At 35.5% G+C, this 12,883-nt stretch overlaps 1 protein-coding gene across 7 annotated transcripts in view; it reads left to right on the top strand.

Annotated features, from left to right (window-relative positions):
• The window catches only part of MYO9A (myosin IXA), a 287,470-nt gene that overhangs the window by 183,872 nt on the left and 90,715 nt on the right, over positions 1-12,883 (top strand). For all 7 annotated transcript variants that reach the window (XM_082618504.1, XM_082618506.1, XM_082618507.1 and 4 more), the window contains 4 exons: positions 7,295-7,375; positions 9,138-9,248; positions 10,115-10,237; positions 12,404-12,553. In XM_082618504.1, the coding sequence (XP_082474630.1) occupies positions 7,295-7,375; positions 9,138-9,248; positions 10,115-10,237; positions 12,404-12,553 (465 nt within the window). The remainder of the gene's footprint in view (positions 1-7,294; positions 7,376-9,137; positions 9,249-10,114; positions 10,238-12,403; positions 12,554-12,883) is intronic.

The following is a 12,883-nucleotide window of genomic DNA, read 5'->3' as shown; positions in this document are numbered from 1 at the left end:
TGTGAGGAGAAAAGCATCAGAAAACTGACTGCCCAGATATGGTCACGGTTAACTTAATGATGTGTATTTCTCCCTATATATGTAAACCTCATGCTACTGCCATCAACATTTAACTCAATGGAATTGTAAGTTGTTTCTTGATTGTTTATTTTAGTTTTGTGTATACAGGAATCCAGTTCCTTTCATTGTAACTGGGCATTTAGGAATAAATATGATCATCATAAATTAACCAAATAACCTCCAGAATAACTTTACAAAATTCTCTTTGAATTCTTCCCATTCTTCTCTAATCATCTCTAACATTCTATTCATTTGCTAGATATTTATGAAAAAGAGCTGAAAATCTTAAAGGAAAGAGTGCTTTACATAATTTTACTCTACCTCATGCTTTTATCACAGAAGCGTCGTTCACTGTTAACTAAAAATTTCTTTATCTGCCGATAGCTATACTTCTATGTTATCACATTTTTCAATGCTTCTGTTTAATCCAGGAGACCTGAATGTAAATTATCTACTAACATATCACTGGATATGATCTAGTTTGATTTATAAGCACAGTTCTTCAAACTGTAGGCTAGAAATGTCATTTTATTTTAGACAATTTTCACCATAGGCCTAGAGAAAAATTTGATTCTATAAAAGCTACTTGGTCAAAGTGCTCTTTAAAAAAAAACAAAAACAAAAAAACAAGATCGAAGAGCCAAACAGCTTATTAGGTGCTAATAAAGTTAAAGGAAAGACAATTGAATATATAATGGAAGCTCTGCCATGAACTAAAAAAAATCCTTCTTAAATCACAATCCTATGGGTTAATGGTATTTGATTATTTAAAAAAAGAGAGAGATGTTGCTTGACCAGACAGGTCTGTCTGTACCTCGGTGATGTCTTCACATCCCAGAGTTTGGGTTTTCACTTTATGGATTTAGAAATGGAAAGGTGAATTTATAGGGAAAAAAATATCATGCTGACTGATAAACTATAAACACTGCTGTAAAACAGTATCAAAGTTTATTAATATACAATGAGAAATAAGAGTCATAGGCAGACTTGTTATAATTGTTAGTTCATGATCGCATTTCCTCCTGATTAGCAGATCAAGGTAGGAAGCCAAATTCTGATCAAAAGGTAATGTGGTGAGCTTGGCATCTGAAAAGGAAGCATTAATCTCATAATTATGAAGGGTAGAACCATTAAGCTGTTGTGTCCTTTATTTTGTTACCTTGGATCTTTTACAGGTTCCTGTATACCAAACTCAGACTTTAATCTGAAGAGTACACCTTATAGCTACTACAATAAAACTTAGTTATAATTACAATCCTATAATGTCCCTTAAAATCCCCCAAATTCAGGAATTATGGATATTTTCAAATTAAATTCATGTATTGTATTTAACATTTGCAAAAAGGGTCATCTTTAATGTTTCTAATACATTGTTAAGTATTATAAAAGTAATGAGTACTATATTTTCCAGATCCTTTACTAAATATTTATACATACACATTATTTTTCCTCCAATTCTGTGAGATAAATACTGTCATTCTTATTGTACAGGTGAGGAAATTAGAAGTGATGAAGATAGATGGCACACAGCTGTCTTTGACTTCATACACTTCTTGTGAATGAATATTTACTTTCATCAAAATGAAATCATAGAACTCATGAAGGATTAACTGATACAGGAATTGCTCTTCTGCTCTAAACAACTAGAAAACTGGACAAAAGATAAGAATAGAATGTTTTTAGATATTAGACAGTAAGCATTGCAGGATTATGATCCCTGAGAAGAGGGAAATAAATGAGGCAAGTCCCAGGTTACTGCATAAAGGCAGTTTGCTATAGCCCAGGGAGAGGGAGTCCAAACAAATGCCAAGGTTTTGCTCTGGACCTGCCCTCACAAAGCTTAATAAAAGCAAGTCTTGAAAGAATCAAAGTGATCCTTTATAACTTAACAGCCCCAGGGGAAAATGTCTGTTGCTCTTTAAAGGAATATAACAAAAGCCAACAATGTAAAATCACACTAGCATCCAATCTGAAATTATTAGGCATGCAAAGAATCAGGGAAAAAACAACCCATAGCAAGGGAGGAAAAAAATCAATCATTGGAAACAGATCTAGGGACTTCCCTGGTGGCGCAGTGGTGAAGACTCCATGCTCCCAATGCAGGGGGCTGGTGTTCTATCCCTGGTCAGGGAACTAGGTCCACATTCATGCCGCAACTAAAAGTTTGCATGCTACAACTAAGGAGCCTGTGAGCTGCAACTAAGGAGCCTGCCTGCTGCAACTAAGACCCGGTGCAACCAAATAAATAAATAAATATTGAAAAATGAAAAAGAAATAGATCTAAAAATGACAGAGATTATGGAAATAGCATTTAGATGAGGATCTCAAAATAGCTATTATAAATCATATAAATATGTCCAAAGAAAAACATGAATAATGATGAGAAAAAAATAGAAGATATGAAAAAGACTCAAATGGAACTTTCAAAGATTAAAAATGTAATATTTGAAAATAAAAATAAGCTAGATGGGATTAACACCTATTTGCCGAGGTAGTGAATTAGAAGTTACATTTACTTTAAAATAAAGTGCAGAGAGAAATAACAAAGATGGAAAAAACGAAAAAAAGCATTAGTCACTTGTGGGAAAATATTAGATCATTGAACATAGGTGTAATTGGCATCTACGAAGGAAAGTCAAGAGAGGGGGATACAGAAAAAAATTTGAAGAAATAATGACCAAAATATTTCCTTATTTTTATTAATAATATAAGCTCAAAGATCAAAGAATCTCAACAAATCCCAAGCAGAACAAACCTAAACACACCAATACACATCACATCAAATTGCTAAAGCCAGTTAAAAAGAGAAATTTTAAATACAGCCAGAGAAAAAAGACAACATTTATGTGCCATGAAATGAAGATAAGAATAACAGTAGGTTTCTCATCAGAAACTATGAAAGGCAGAATTCAAGAATAGTATTTTTAAAAAACTGAAAGGGGAAAAAAAATTGTCACTCTAAAATTCTATGCACATGAGTATTGAAGGTTATATAGATACTTATTCAGACAAACAAAAGTTGAGAGAATGCATTGCCAGGAAATCTACATTATAAGAATGTTAAATTTGGGATAAAAATGATGAGAAAACCATAGATTTTGGATCTATACAAAACACTAAATTGCCAGAATGATAGAAGTGTAATTAACTATAATAAACACTTTTTCTCTTCTTTTAATTTTTTAGAAAGATAATTGACTGTAGAAGAAAATATAATAATATATTGTGAGGTAGAAATAAAATGTATGACAAAAGTAGCACAAAAGGGAGGGGCTAAATGTAAGTTTATACTGTTGTAAAGTTTATACTCTTGTAAAGTTACAGCATTACCTGTATAGTGTACACTGTACAGGTAATGGTGTAGCATTGTTTGAAGGCAGATTGTGATATGTTAAAGATGTACAGTCTTGAGAACTCCTTAAAAACATAAAAGCTTATCATAGGGAATGAGCTAATAGCAGAACTAAAACGGAATCATAAAGTGCAGGTGATCCTTGACGGAACTGCATGGGTCCACTTACACATGGATTCTTTTCAATAGTTACACTACAGGTTTACACGATCAGTAGTTGGTTGAATCTCAGGATTCGAACTCCAGATAGGGTGGAACCAAGTATGCCGGGGGCCAACTTTAAAGTTACATGTGGGTTTTCAACAGCACAGAGGGTCAGTACCCCTAACCCCTGTGTTGTTCAAGCATCAACTGTATACTCAGTTTAAAAAAGGCAGGATAAAAGAAAGAGCAGATTAAACAAATAGAAACAAATAACAAGGTGGTAGACCATATGTATATTTTTCTTATTTCAGTGGTTAGATAAATAGCCACCCTCACCCTACTCTGGATTATTCTCTTTTGAGACTTTTTCTACTGCCAGCAAATGTTAGTATCCTTTTAGCCACCAGACTGTCAAATAAAGTAGCTAAAGTCTTAAGTTATGAGCGAGATGATGCAACTTGATCATAAGGCAAAAACTATGCATTGTTTATGCATAGAGCTGTATATGAAAGGAGACCACTTCATAGGCACCATGTGTCTGCTCAGTTAATGCTTTAAAAGGAGTTTTGTGGCTTTCACTTAGGATAATAGGTCATGCACATGCTGTTGCTGTTATATCTGCTGAAACATGCGGATAAAACTACTGCCCCTCTCTTGGCCTGACAAGACACGCATGCTTGGCTGCTCAGAGACCCACAGATTGCTGGGAAATATATCCACCACTACATCATTAGTCCGTGTAGTCCTTTGCTTGTAGTGGTGGAAATTCTAAGTGTTTCTGTTCCTTGGCTAAGAGTTTTTCTAACTTTGGGGTTTTTGGCAGAAATCTGGGTTCTCTGCATAAAGGCCCGGTTTGAAGAAAATAATCTACTTCTAGTTCTACCTCTGGAACTAAGAATTAAGTCATTACACAAACTCAACCAAACTGATTTTTATTCTCGAATATGTATCTGTGTATTCTGTTTTCTACAGTAGATACATATTGGTTTTATAGTGAGAGGAAAAGATGTCTAAAGAGGATTATTTTTTTCAAAGGTGGTTTATTTATAGCAGCAGAAAGTGAACCAGTGGTTGCCTGGGACACTGGGCGGGGGCAGTTATTGACTGCAGATGGGCAGGAGGGGACCTTTTGAGGGGTTGGGTGGAAGATTTCTAAATCTGGATTGTAATGATGGTTGCACAATTGTATAAATTTACTAAAAAAATCATTGATCTATGCACTACAATGGATACATTTTTATAGTATGTAAACTGTAATTCAATAAAACTGTTAAAAACAAACTCACTACTAAGAGAATGAAATGGCAAGCTACAGGGTATATACATATACTTGCAATACAACTGAAAAAAGACCTTATATGTGGAATATATGAAAAACCACAAATCAGTTCTTGAAAAGACAACCTAATAGAAATGGGCAAAGGTCTTGAACAAGCAAAACTCTCTTATATCAAAAGATGTTATCCAGGGCTTCCCTGGTGGCGCACTGGTTGAGAGTCTGCCTGCCGATGCAGGGGACACAGGTTCGTGCCCCAGTCCGGGAAGATCCCACATGCCGCGGAGCGGCTAGGCCCGTGAGCCATGGCCACTGAGCCTGTGCTCCACAACGGGAGAGGCCACAAGAGTGAGAGGCCCGCGTACCGCAAAAAAAAAAAAAAAAATGTTATCCAAAAGGCCAATAAGCCTATCAAATACATCCTCAATATTATTTATTATTCATCAGGGAAATGAAAATTAAAACTGCCTATAAGGCAATAATACTACACACTTTCCAGCATGGCTGAAATAAAAAAGATTGATTATGCAAAGTATTGGCAAGGATGTAGAGCAACCAGAATTTTTATGCACTGCTATTGAAATATAAATTGATGCAGGGATTTTGGAAAACAGTTGAAAGACATGTAGAAGATTGTTCATAGCAACTTTATTCCTAACAGCCCAAACTTGAGCAACCAAATATCCATCCTAAACAGATAACCTAACTGTGGTATAGTCATATAATGAATCACTACTATATAGTGCTGAAAATGTACAAGATACAATTGTATGCAACAAATACAAGATAGTACATAGTGTATCTTTCTCTTTATATAAAGTTTAATAGTAGGTAAACTGACTTACCATCTTGGAAGTAAGGATAATGGTTACCCTTGGTTGAGGTGTGGAGGGTGGAGGCAGGTAGCCTATGTACAGTGATCTTGCTAAGTTCAGTGGGATGGAGCACAGAGGGACTTCTAAGGTTCTAATAATATTTTATTCATTGATTTGGGCTCTGGTTTCAAGAGTGTATTCCCTTTGTGAAAATTCATCATACTGTGTATTTATGATTCGCCTTTTATATTATGTGTATTATATTACAGTAACACACACGAAAAGAACACCTAAAAGTAAAAAAATGTGTATGTTGATGTAATATATATGACAGCAATAACAGGAGTCTATGTGATTGTAAGACTTCTAAGTTTTACTTGAAATCATAAAATATTGACTCTAAGTATACTGTGCGGTTAGGTTAGTATATTGTTATCCATAGAGCAGACACACACACACAAAACAATACAAAGAGATGTAGCTGAAAAGCCAATAGATAAATAGAACACTAATAAACAAAATATGTTATCTGACTGTAATTAAACTAGAACTCAATAAAATAAAGATAACAATCCCCAAATATTTGGCAAATTAAAAAGACATCTAAATAAAACATGAGTCAAAGAGGAAGGACAATTTTAAAAATATTTTAAATGGAATGAAAATAAAATATCACAGTTTGTGCAGTGCAGCTAAATCAGTACTCCAAGGTTAATTTATAACATTAAATGCTCTTATTAGAAAAGGAGAAAGGCCTTAAGTCACTAATCTAAGCTTCTACCCTAAGAAACTAGAAAAAGAAAAACATTAAACCCAAAGCAAGCAGGAGTGAAATGATAAAGTAGAAATCATCAGTGAGATCGAAAACAGAAAAATAATAGAGAAAAACCAATGAAATAAAAAAGCTGGTTTGGGGCTTCCCTGGTGGCGCACTGGTTGAGAGTCCGCCTGCCGATGCAGCTGATACGGGTTCGTGCCCCAGTCCGGGAAGATCCCACATGCCGCGGAGCGGCTGGGCTCATGAGCCATGGCCGCGGAGCCTGTGCGTCCGGAGCCTGTGCTCCGCAACGGGAGAGGCCACAACAATGAGAGGCCCACGTAGCACAAAAAAAAAAAAAAAAAAAAAGCTGGTTCGTTGAAAAATGTCAGAAAATTTATAAACCTCCAGTCAGACTAATCTGGAAAAAAGAGGCAAAGCACAAATTATCAGCATCAGGAATGAAAGAGGGAACATCACTACATACTCAAACATTAAAACTGAAGCAGAGGATTACTACCTTCCTGGATACCCTACTGGATATTTTTCCCAAAGTTACTCTGAGACTGCATGAGTTTGAATAAAGTTGTTTCATGAAATGTGAAGAAAGGTAAAAAATTTATTATAGACTTAGATTACTATAAAAGATATCTGCAGTATTTACTATTGCCAGTCTGTCAGCTTTAAGGCTAAACTGCCATCCTCGTCCTTAACTGGCCTCAGTTTAATCAGTATGGCAGTGTACACAATGTGCTTTTCAGAAACAAACCTATTTCTATGTATACCACTTTTTTTTGCATATTTTGCCAACATTGTTGTTTATATTTATAAACCATTCGTTGCCAGTTTGGAATGAGAGTAAGTGCTAATTATATTCCTTTGTATTGCAGGCCTCATTAAGCAAGCTGATGGAAACACTTGGTCAAGCAGAACCATATTTTGTAAAATGCATTCGCTCCAATGCCGAAAAGGTAAAAATGTCTGTAAATAAGAGCTTCTAGCTCAGCTTACTTCAAACCAAGCTTTAAATTCTTTCTAAGGAGAATAAGTGGCGGGGAAGAGCTATCTATAATCTTTGTAAGGAAAACGGTGTTCTGTATTTTCTATGAATATCCTTCTTATTTCCTCACTTACCTGCCTGAAAAGTATTTATATGGGCTCAATTTAGCATCTCCTAGAATTTAGCATCTCCTACAGAAGCAAAAATCTCTTGAAATTCCATCATATAAAAGAATTTTATGCAACTTTTGTTACCCGTACCAAGGTTAATCTCTCTTGTTTAGATATAAGGTATCAATTATTCTTACAGAACTTGCATGGCATTTTTCATGTTTAGAGATTCTTGTCTCTTTAAAATAGGGAAGATACTCAACATTCTTGATTTCTTCTTGTTTTATATGACAGTCCCCCTTATTAGAGCTTTGCAAAATATATCTGTTAAGTGTAAACAGTTGTCATTTTTATGTCCATCATAGGAAAAAAATAGTTCTAGCCCAAACTGCTAAAATGTCTTAGGAATTAGGTTCAGCTTTCTTAATTCTTAATAAGCAGTCTCTAGCTCTGCTAGTTATAAGCTTTGTGATCTTAGATGAGTTACTTAACCTTTCTATGCCTTAAATATTTTCATCTGTGTAACAATATAATGGAATTGTAGGACCAACCTCATAGTGTTTTGTGAATACATATGAGTCAATACCTATAAAGTACTTAGAATGTTCCTGGCCCATACTAAGCACTTAGTAAATGTTAGCCATTCTTTTATAGTGACAAAAGAGGAAACCATTTTATTTACAGTTAAATAGAAGTTTGAGTCCTTGTTATTCTTGCTATGCAAAGCGTTCAATTAATGAAGTATTTAAGGGCACAGAATAAGTACAAAATAAATATTAACTGCTATTATTATTTAACATAAGTTGCCCACTTGACTTTTTTTTTTTTTTTGACAGCTGGTATGCCCCATCTTTCTGCAGGAAAATATTTGGGATTGCCTTAGTGGATCACTGAAAATAGTATTTAGAGAATAGGGAGAAATACCAGAAGCTCCAAATACAGCCTCTTTTGAATGTCTAAAAATATGCCTATGAGATACCTAGGAGTGACAAAGTGTCATGACTGGTGATGATCAAATGCCTCCCTTTAGCCTCTTCCCTATTGATGCTTATACAATGAGAGATCAATTCTCAGGGATTATAGGAATTTTTTGTTTTTCAATGTGTCATACCAGTATCATCAGCAAAAACTAGGGAAGTAAACTTTTAACCTTGTACTAGTCATACAAGAAGAAATATGTCAGCTCTCAAGTTAACCAAGGCAACTGGAAGAGTGTGGGGTAAGTCATTTCTGAGTGAGGTTGTAGATAAAATCTTACTTAATAAAAATATAGACAGTTTTGACTATGTATAAGTAGATTAACCTTGTTACAAATTTTATAGTGACTAGACTATGTGGCCTGTGGGCAACTACATTCCTTTTGAGCTTTGAAGGCCCTCTTCTTCTGCAAGTAGAGAAGCCTGGAAGCTTGGTGTCTCTTTTTTCCTTTTGGTCAGGCAGTTAGAACTTTTCTGAAGCTACCAGCTGGGGAGGTGAGATTGTCCCACCACCTCTGCTGTATCTTAACCAGACGGCCTCCAGTCAATTCCTAGATATTCAAAACTTAACTACACTTATAAGACAAACATTAATTTGGAGATCTATTCTCCTGGGTTAATCTTTTTTCCATTTGCTTTGTTTTAGTTGCCATTAAGGTTCAGTGATGCCTTGGTACTTAGACAGCTTCGGTACACTGGGATGCTGGAGACAGTTCGAATTCGCCAATCAGGATACAGCTGCAAATATTCTTTCCAGGTTATGCTTTTATAGTGATATTTAAATATATTTGTACATCAAGTAAATTATTCCTATGCCTTGCTTATTTTTTATTTGGGTTTCACTTGTTGTTTATTTCTCCTGATTCTTCCTTTACATTCTATCTTTTGTATACAGAATTGAAGAGGGATAGAGAATACTCATTTCCATTGAATGACAGCAATCTCATTAAGCTTATGTTGTAATAGAATCCACTACTTGGCTCTTCTCATTTGACCTGAATGTTTGTTAATATAAGTTTACCCATAACATGGCAGTTCTTCACACTGATTACGCCAGTAATTGAACTACTTCAATCAGAACTATCTAGTTCAAAAGAAAAGATCCCATTTGATTTTTCCTAAAGTCTTCTCAGCAGGATTTTCTTACATAGGAGGCTGCCAGCAAGGCTCACAACTGTTCTCATCAGCTACTGCTGCTATGGATATAGAAATTATTTTGAAGCTTTTCAGCAGCTGAGCAGGTCTTTACTGTTGAGGGAAAGCTTTATTCTCAGTTGTACCCTGAAATAGCTGTCACCTTTGCTTATTTTTCTGCTAAAAAATTCAGATTTTTGTTAAATAACCTTTTCTTTGGTCTTTAGTACAGCTTTCTCAAAGGGAGAATTAGCTTCTGCCCTTCTTCTTTCATTCCCCTTTGATAACAAAATATGTAGGAATCACTATCTCCCCCTACCATTTTACTAATTAACCTTTTGAAATATTTTAAACTAACAAGTAAATTCTTGGTTTCACCCTGTTTAAAATAATGAGAAAAAGGTCAATAAAAGGACAATTAGCTAGTTTAGGATTTTGTTTACATATAATTCTTTTGTGATTTTACAACATTTTCTTTTCACTTTTCAGGATTTTGTGAGCCATTTCCATGTACTTCTTCCCCGAAATATTATTCCATCCAAATTTAACATTCAGGATTTCTTCAGGAAAATAAATCTTAATCCAGATAATTATCAAGTTGGAAAATCCATGGTAAATATAATATATACAGCTTTTGCCAGATTGAGTGCATTTTTGTATATAAGTAATAATGGCAGTCTTTGCTGAGGAGAATGTTTATAAGAAAGTGTACCAGATATCATAGGGAAATCGATTAGGCCAAGATTTTTACTTAATAATATAGTCAGTATTAATCAAAGAGCTTATGGCCAATGCTCTAGTACTGCCTGTAATTTTAACTGCTTAAAAAGCATTTCTTCCTAGGTATTGCACTGTAATTATCAACTCAATTTGCCTAAAGTGACCTTATCCAGATTCCCCTACTGTCTTTAACTAATCAACTAGTCTTTTTCTCTGTCACCTTTCTTCTAGTTTCTTAGGCTAGAAACCATAATCATATTTTGGCTTACCCTTCACTTTAACCATTTTACAAAGTTCTGTTTCTGTTATTTTCCTTATAAATGTGTCTCACATCTCTCCCTTTTTCTCCATTCTTACTGTTTCCATTTTAGTTCTGTTTTGTAGCTCTCACACATTTCTCTTATAGTAAACAGATCCATCATCTAATGCCAGTCTATTTTTTATTCCATTTAACTCACTCTACCCATAGTGTCAAAATCATCATCTTAATATACTTTATGTCAGCCTCCTGCTCAATAATAATCCCCTTATAACCTCCTCATTAAATCAAAACATCTTTCTCTTTTTCAAGAACCTCCATGTTGTGACTTCACACTGTTTTTTTCCTTTTTAATAAATTTATTTATTTATTTATTTTTGGCTGCAGTGGGTCTTTGGTGTTGCGTGTGGGCTTTCTCTAGTTGTTGGCGAGCAGGGGCTACTCTTTGTTGCGGAGCACGGGCTCTAGGTGCGCGTGCTTCAGTAGTTGTGGCATGTGGGCTCAGTAGTTGTGGCTCGCGGACTCTAGAGCGCAGGCTCAGTAGTTGTGGCACACAGGCTTAGTTGCTCCGTGGCATGTGGGATCTTCCCAGACCAGGGCTCGAACCCGTGTCCCTGCATTGGCAGGTGGATTCTTAACCACTGCACCACCAGGGAAGCCCCACTTCAAGCTATTAATTGTTCCATTGTCCCAGTATGTATCTTTCTTCCTTTTTTTATAATTTTTTTTTTTTACATTTTTAGAAATTTATTTATTTATTTATTTGGCTGTGTTGGGTCTTAGTTGCGGCAGGCGGGATCTTCGTTGCGGCGAACAGGCTTCTCTCTGGTTGTGGCACGTGGGCTCAGTAGCTGCGGCATGTGGGCTTAGTTGTGCCGTGACATGTGGGATCTTAGTTCCCTGACCAGGGATCGAACCTACATCCCCTGCCTTGGAAGGTGGATTCTTAACCACTGGACCACCAGGGGAGTCCCTGTACCTTTGTTCTTATTTCCAACTCCTTGTTTTGCTCTGTCTCTTGCCCTGAATAGCTTACTGTTTTCCTCTTTGGGTATCTAATATCTATCTGTACTTTCTAAGAATATTTTTTAATTGTTGATAAAAATGGGAAGTGATGGATATGTTAATTAGATTGTGGTAATCATTTCAAAACGTTTATACATACATCAAAACATCACATTGTACACCTTAAATATATACAGTTTTTAATATCTACCTGCTCTTAATGTTGAAGTGTAAATCCTGTTTCCAAAGGGACTATGTCTAAGTTATCTTTGTATCCCCCTAAATTCCTAAAGATTTATAATAGAATGAAGGAGTAACTAAGTAAACTGATGAATAGCTTTGGGCAGCAAGAAGCCTTTGACGCATGCTGGGTTTCAAAAAGACTATCATTATTGGTTTATTCATATTATGATCAAACTTTAAAATCTGTGGTTGTCATCTTTTTTTTCCCCACTCCAACATCTTTGAAAAATATGACATATTAATATTACCAGTACTGCATTGGCTTCTAATGGTGAAGTTCCCAAGGGAATAATGTATCACAGTCTCTGGCACTGGGATTTTTGTAGTGATGTTCACCTTTCCAGTTCCCCTTCTATATTCTAATGCCTCCTTTCCAGTTTGAGAATGACTGCTTTGGCTGAGTTGATGGAAATATCTATCAGTACTGCTTGTACCTGTCTGCCACTATGTCTGTTCTTCTCTAAAAAAGCTTATCATAGGAATGATGATGCATGAAATAAATTTCTCATTTCTTCTTAAGCTGTATGCTTCATCTTTTTTCCTTCTGGTAGGTGTTCCTAAAGGAGCAGGAACGACAACACCTACAAGATCTGCTTCACCAAGAGGTGCTCCGCAGAATCATATTGTTGCAGCGATGGTTCAGGGTCTTGCTGTGTAGGCAGCATTTCCTCCATCTGAGACAGGCATCCGTTATCATCCAGGTAGGAAACAAAAGATTCTTTGCATGAGATTGGCTAGTTTATTTAGCCAGTGTTTTAGTAACTAGAACTGTTTTACTGTGAAACATTTAAGTAAGAATGTAAATTTCTTCAGTGGTGAGAATATGTCCTACTCATTTGTTAAATGTTCACAGCATCCAACAGATTACCTGGCATATAATAATAGACTTTTAATAAATATTAATGGAGTTAAATTGAAATTAAATTGAATTTATAGTTATAATGTCTTGCGAGGTATGATTAGGGGCAAAGGAATTATGTGCCTTAATTTTTGTTGGCAAGTTATTTTTAGTTTTCTGAGTGATGTTTGAG

The sequence above is a fragment of the Mesoplodon mirus genome (assembly GCF_964341445.2).
Source record: "Mesoplodon mirus genome assembly, chromosome: 4".
NCBI lineage: Eukaryota > Metazoa > Chordata > Mammalia > Artiodactyla > Ziphiidae > Mesoplodon > Mesoplodon mirus.
Note: the sequence above shows the minus strand (reverse complement) of the source record. Positions and strands in the feature narration are given on the sequence as shown.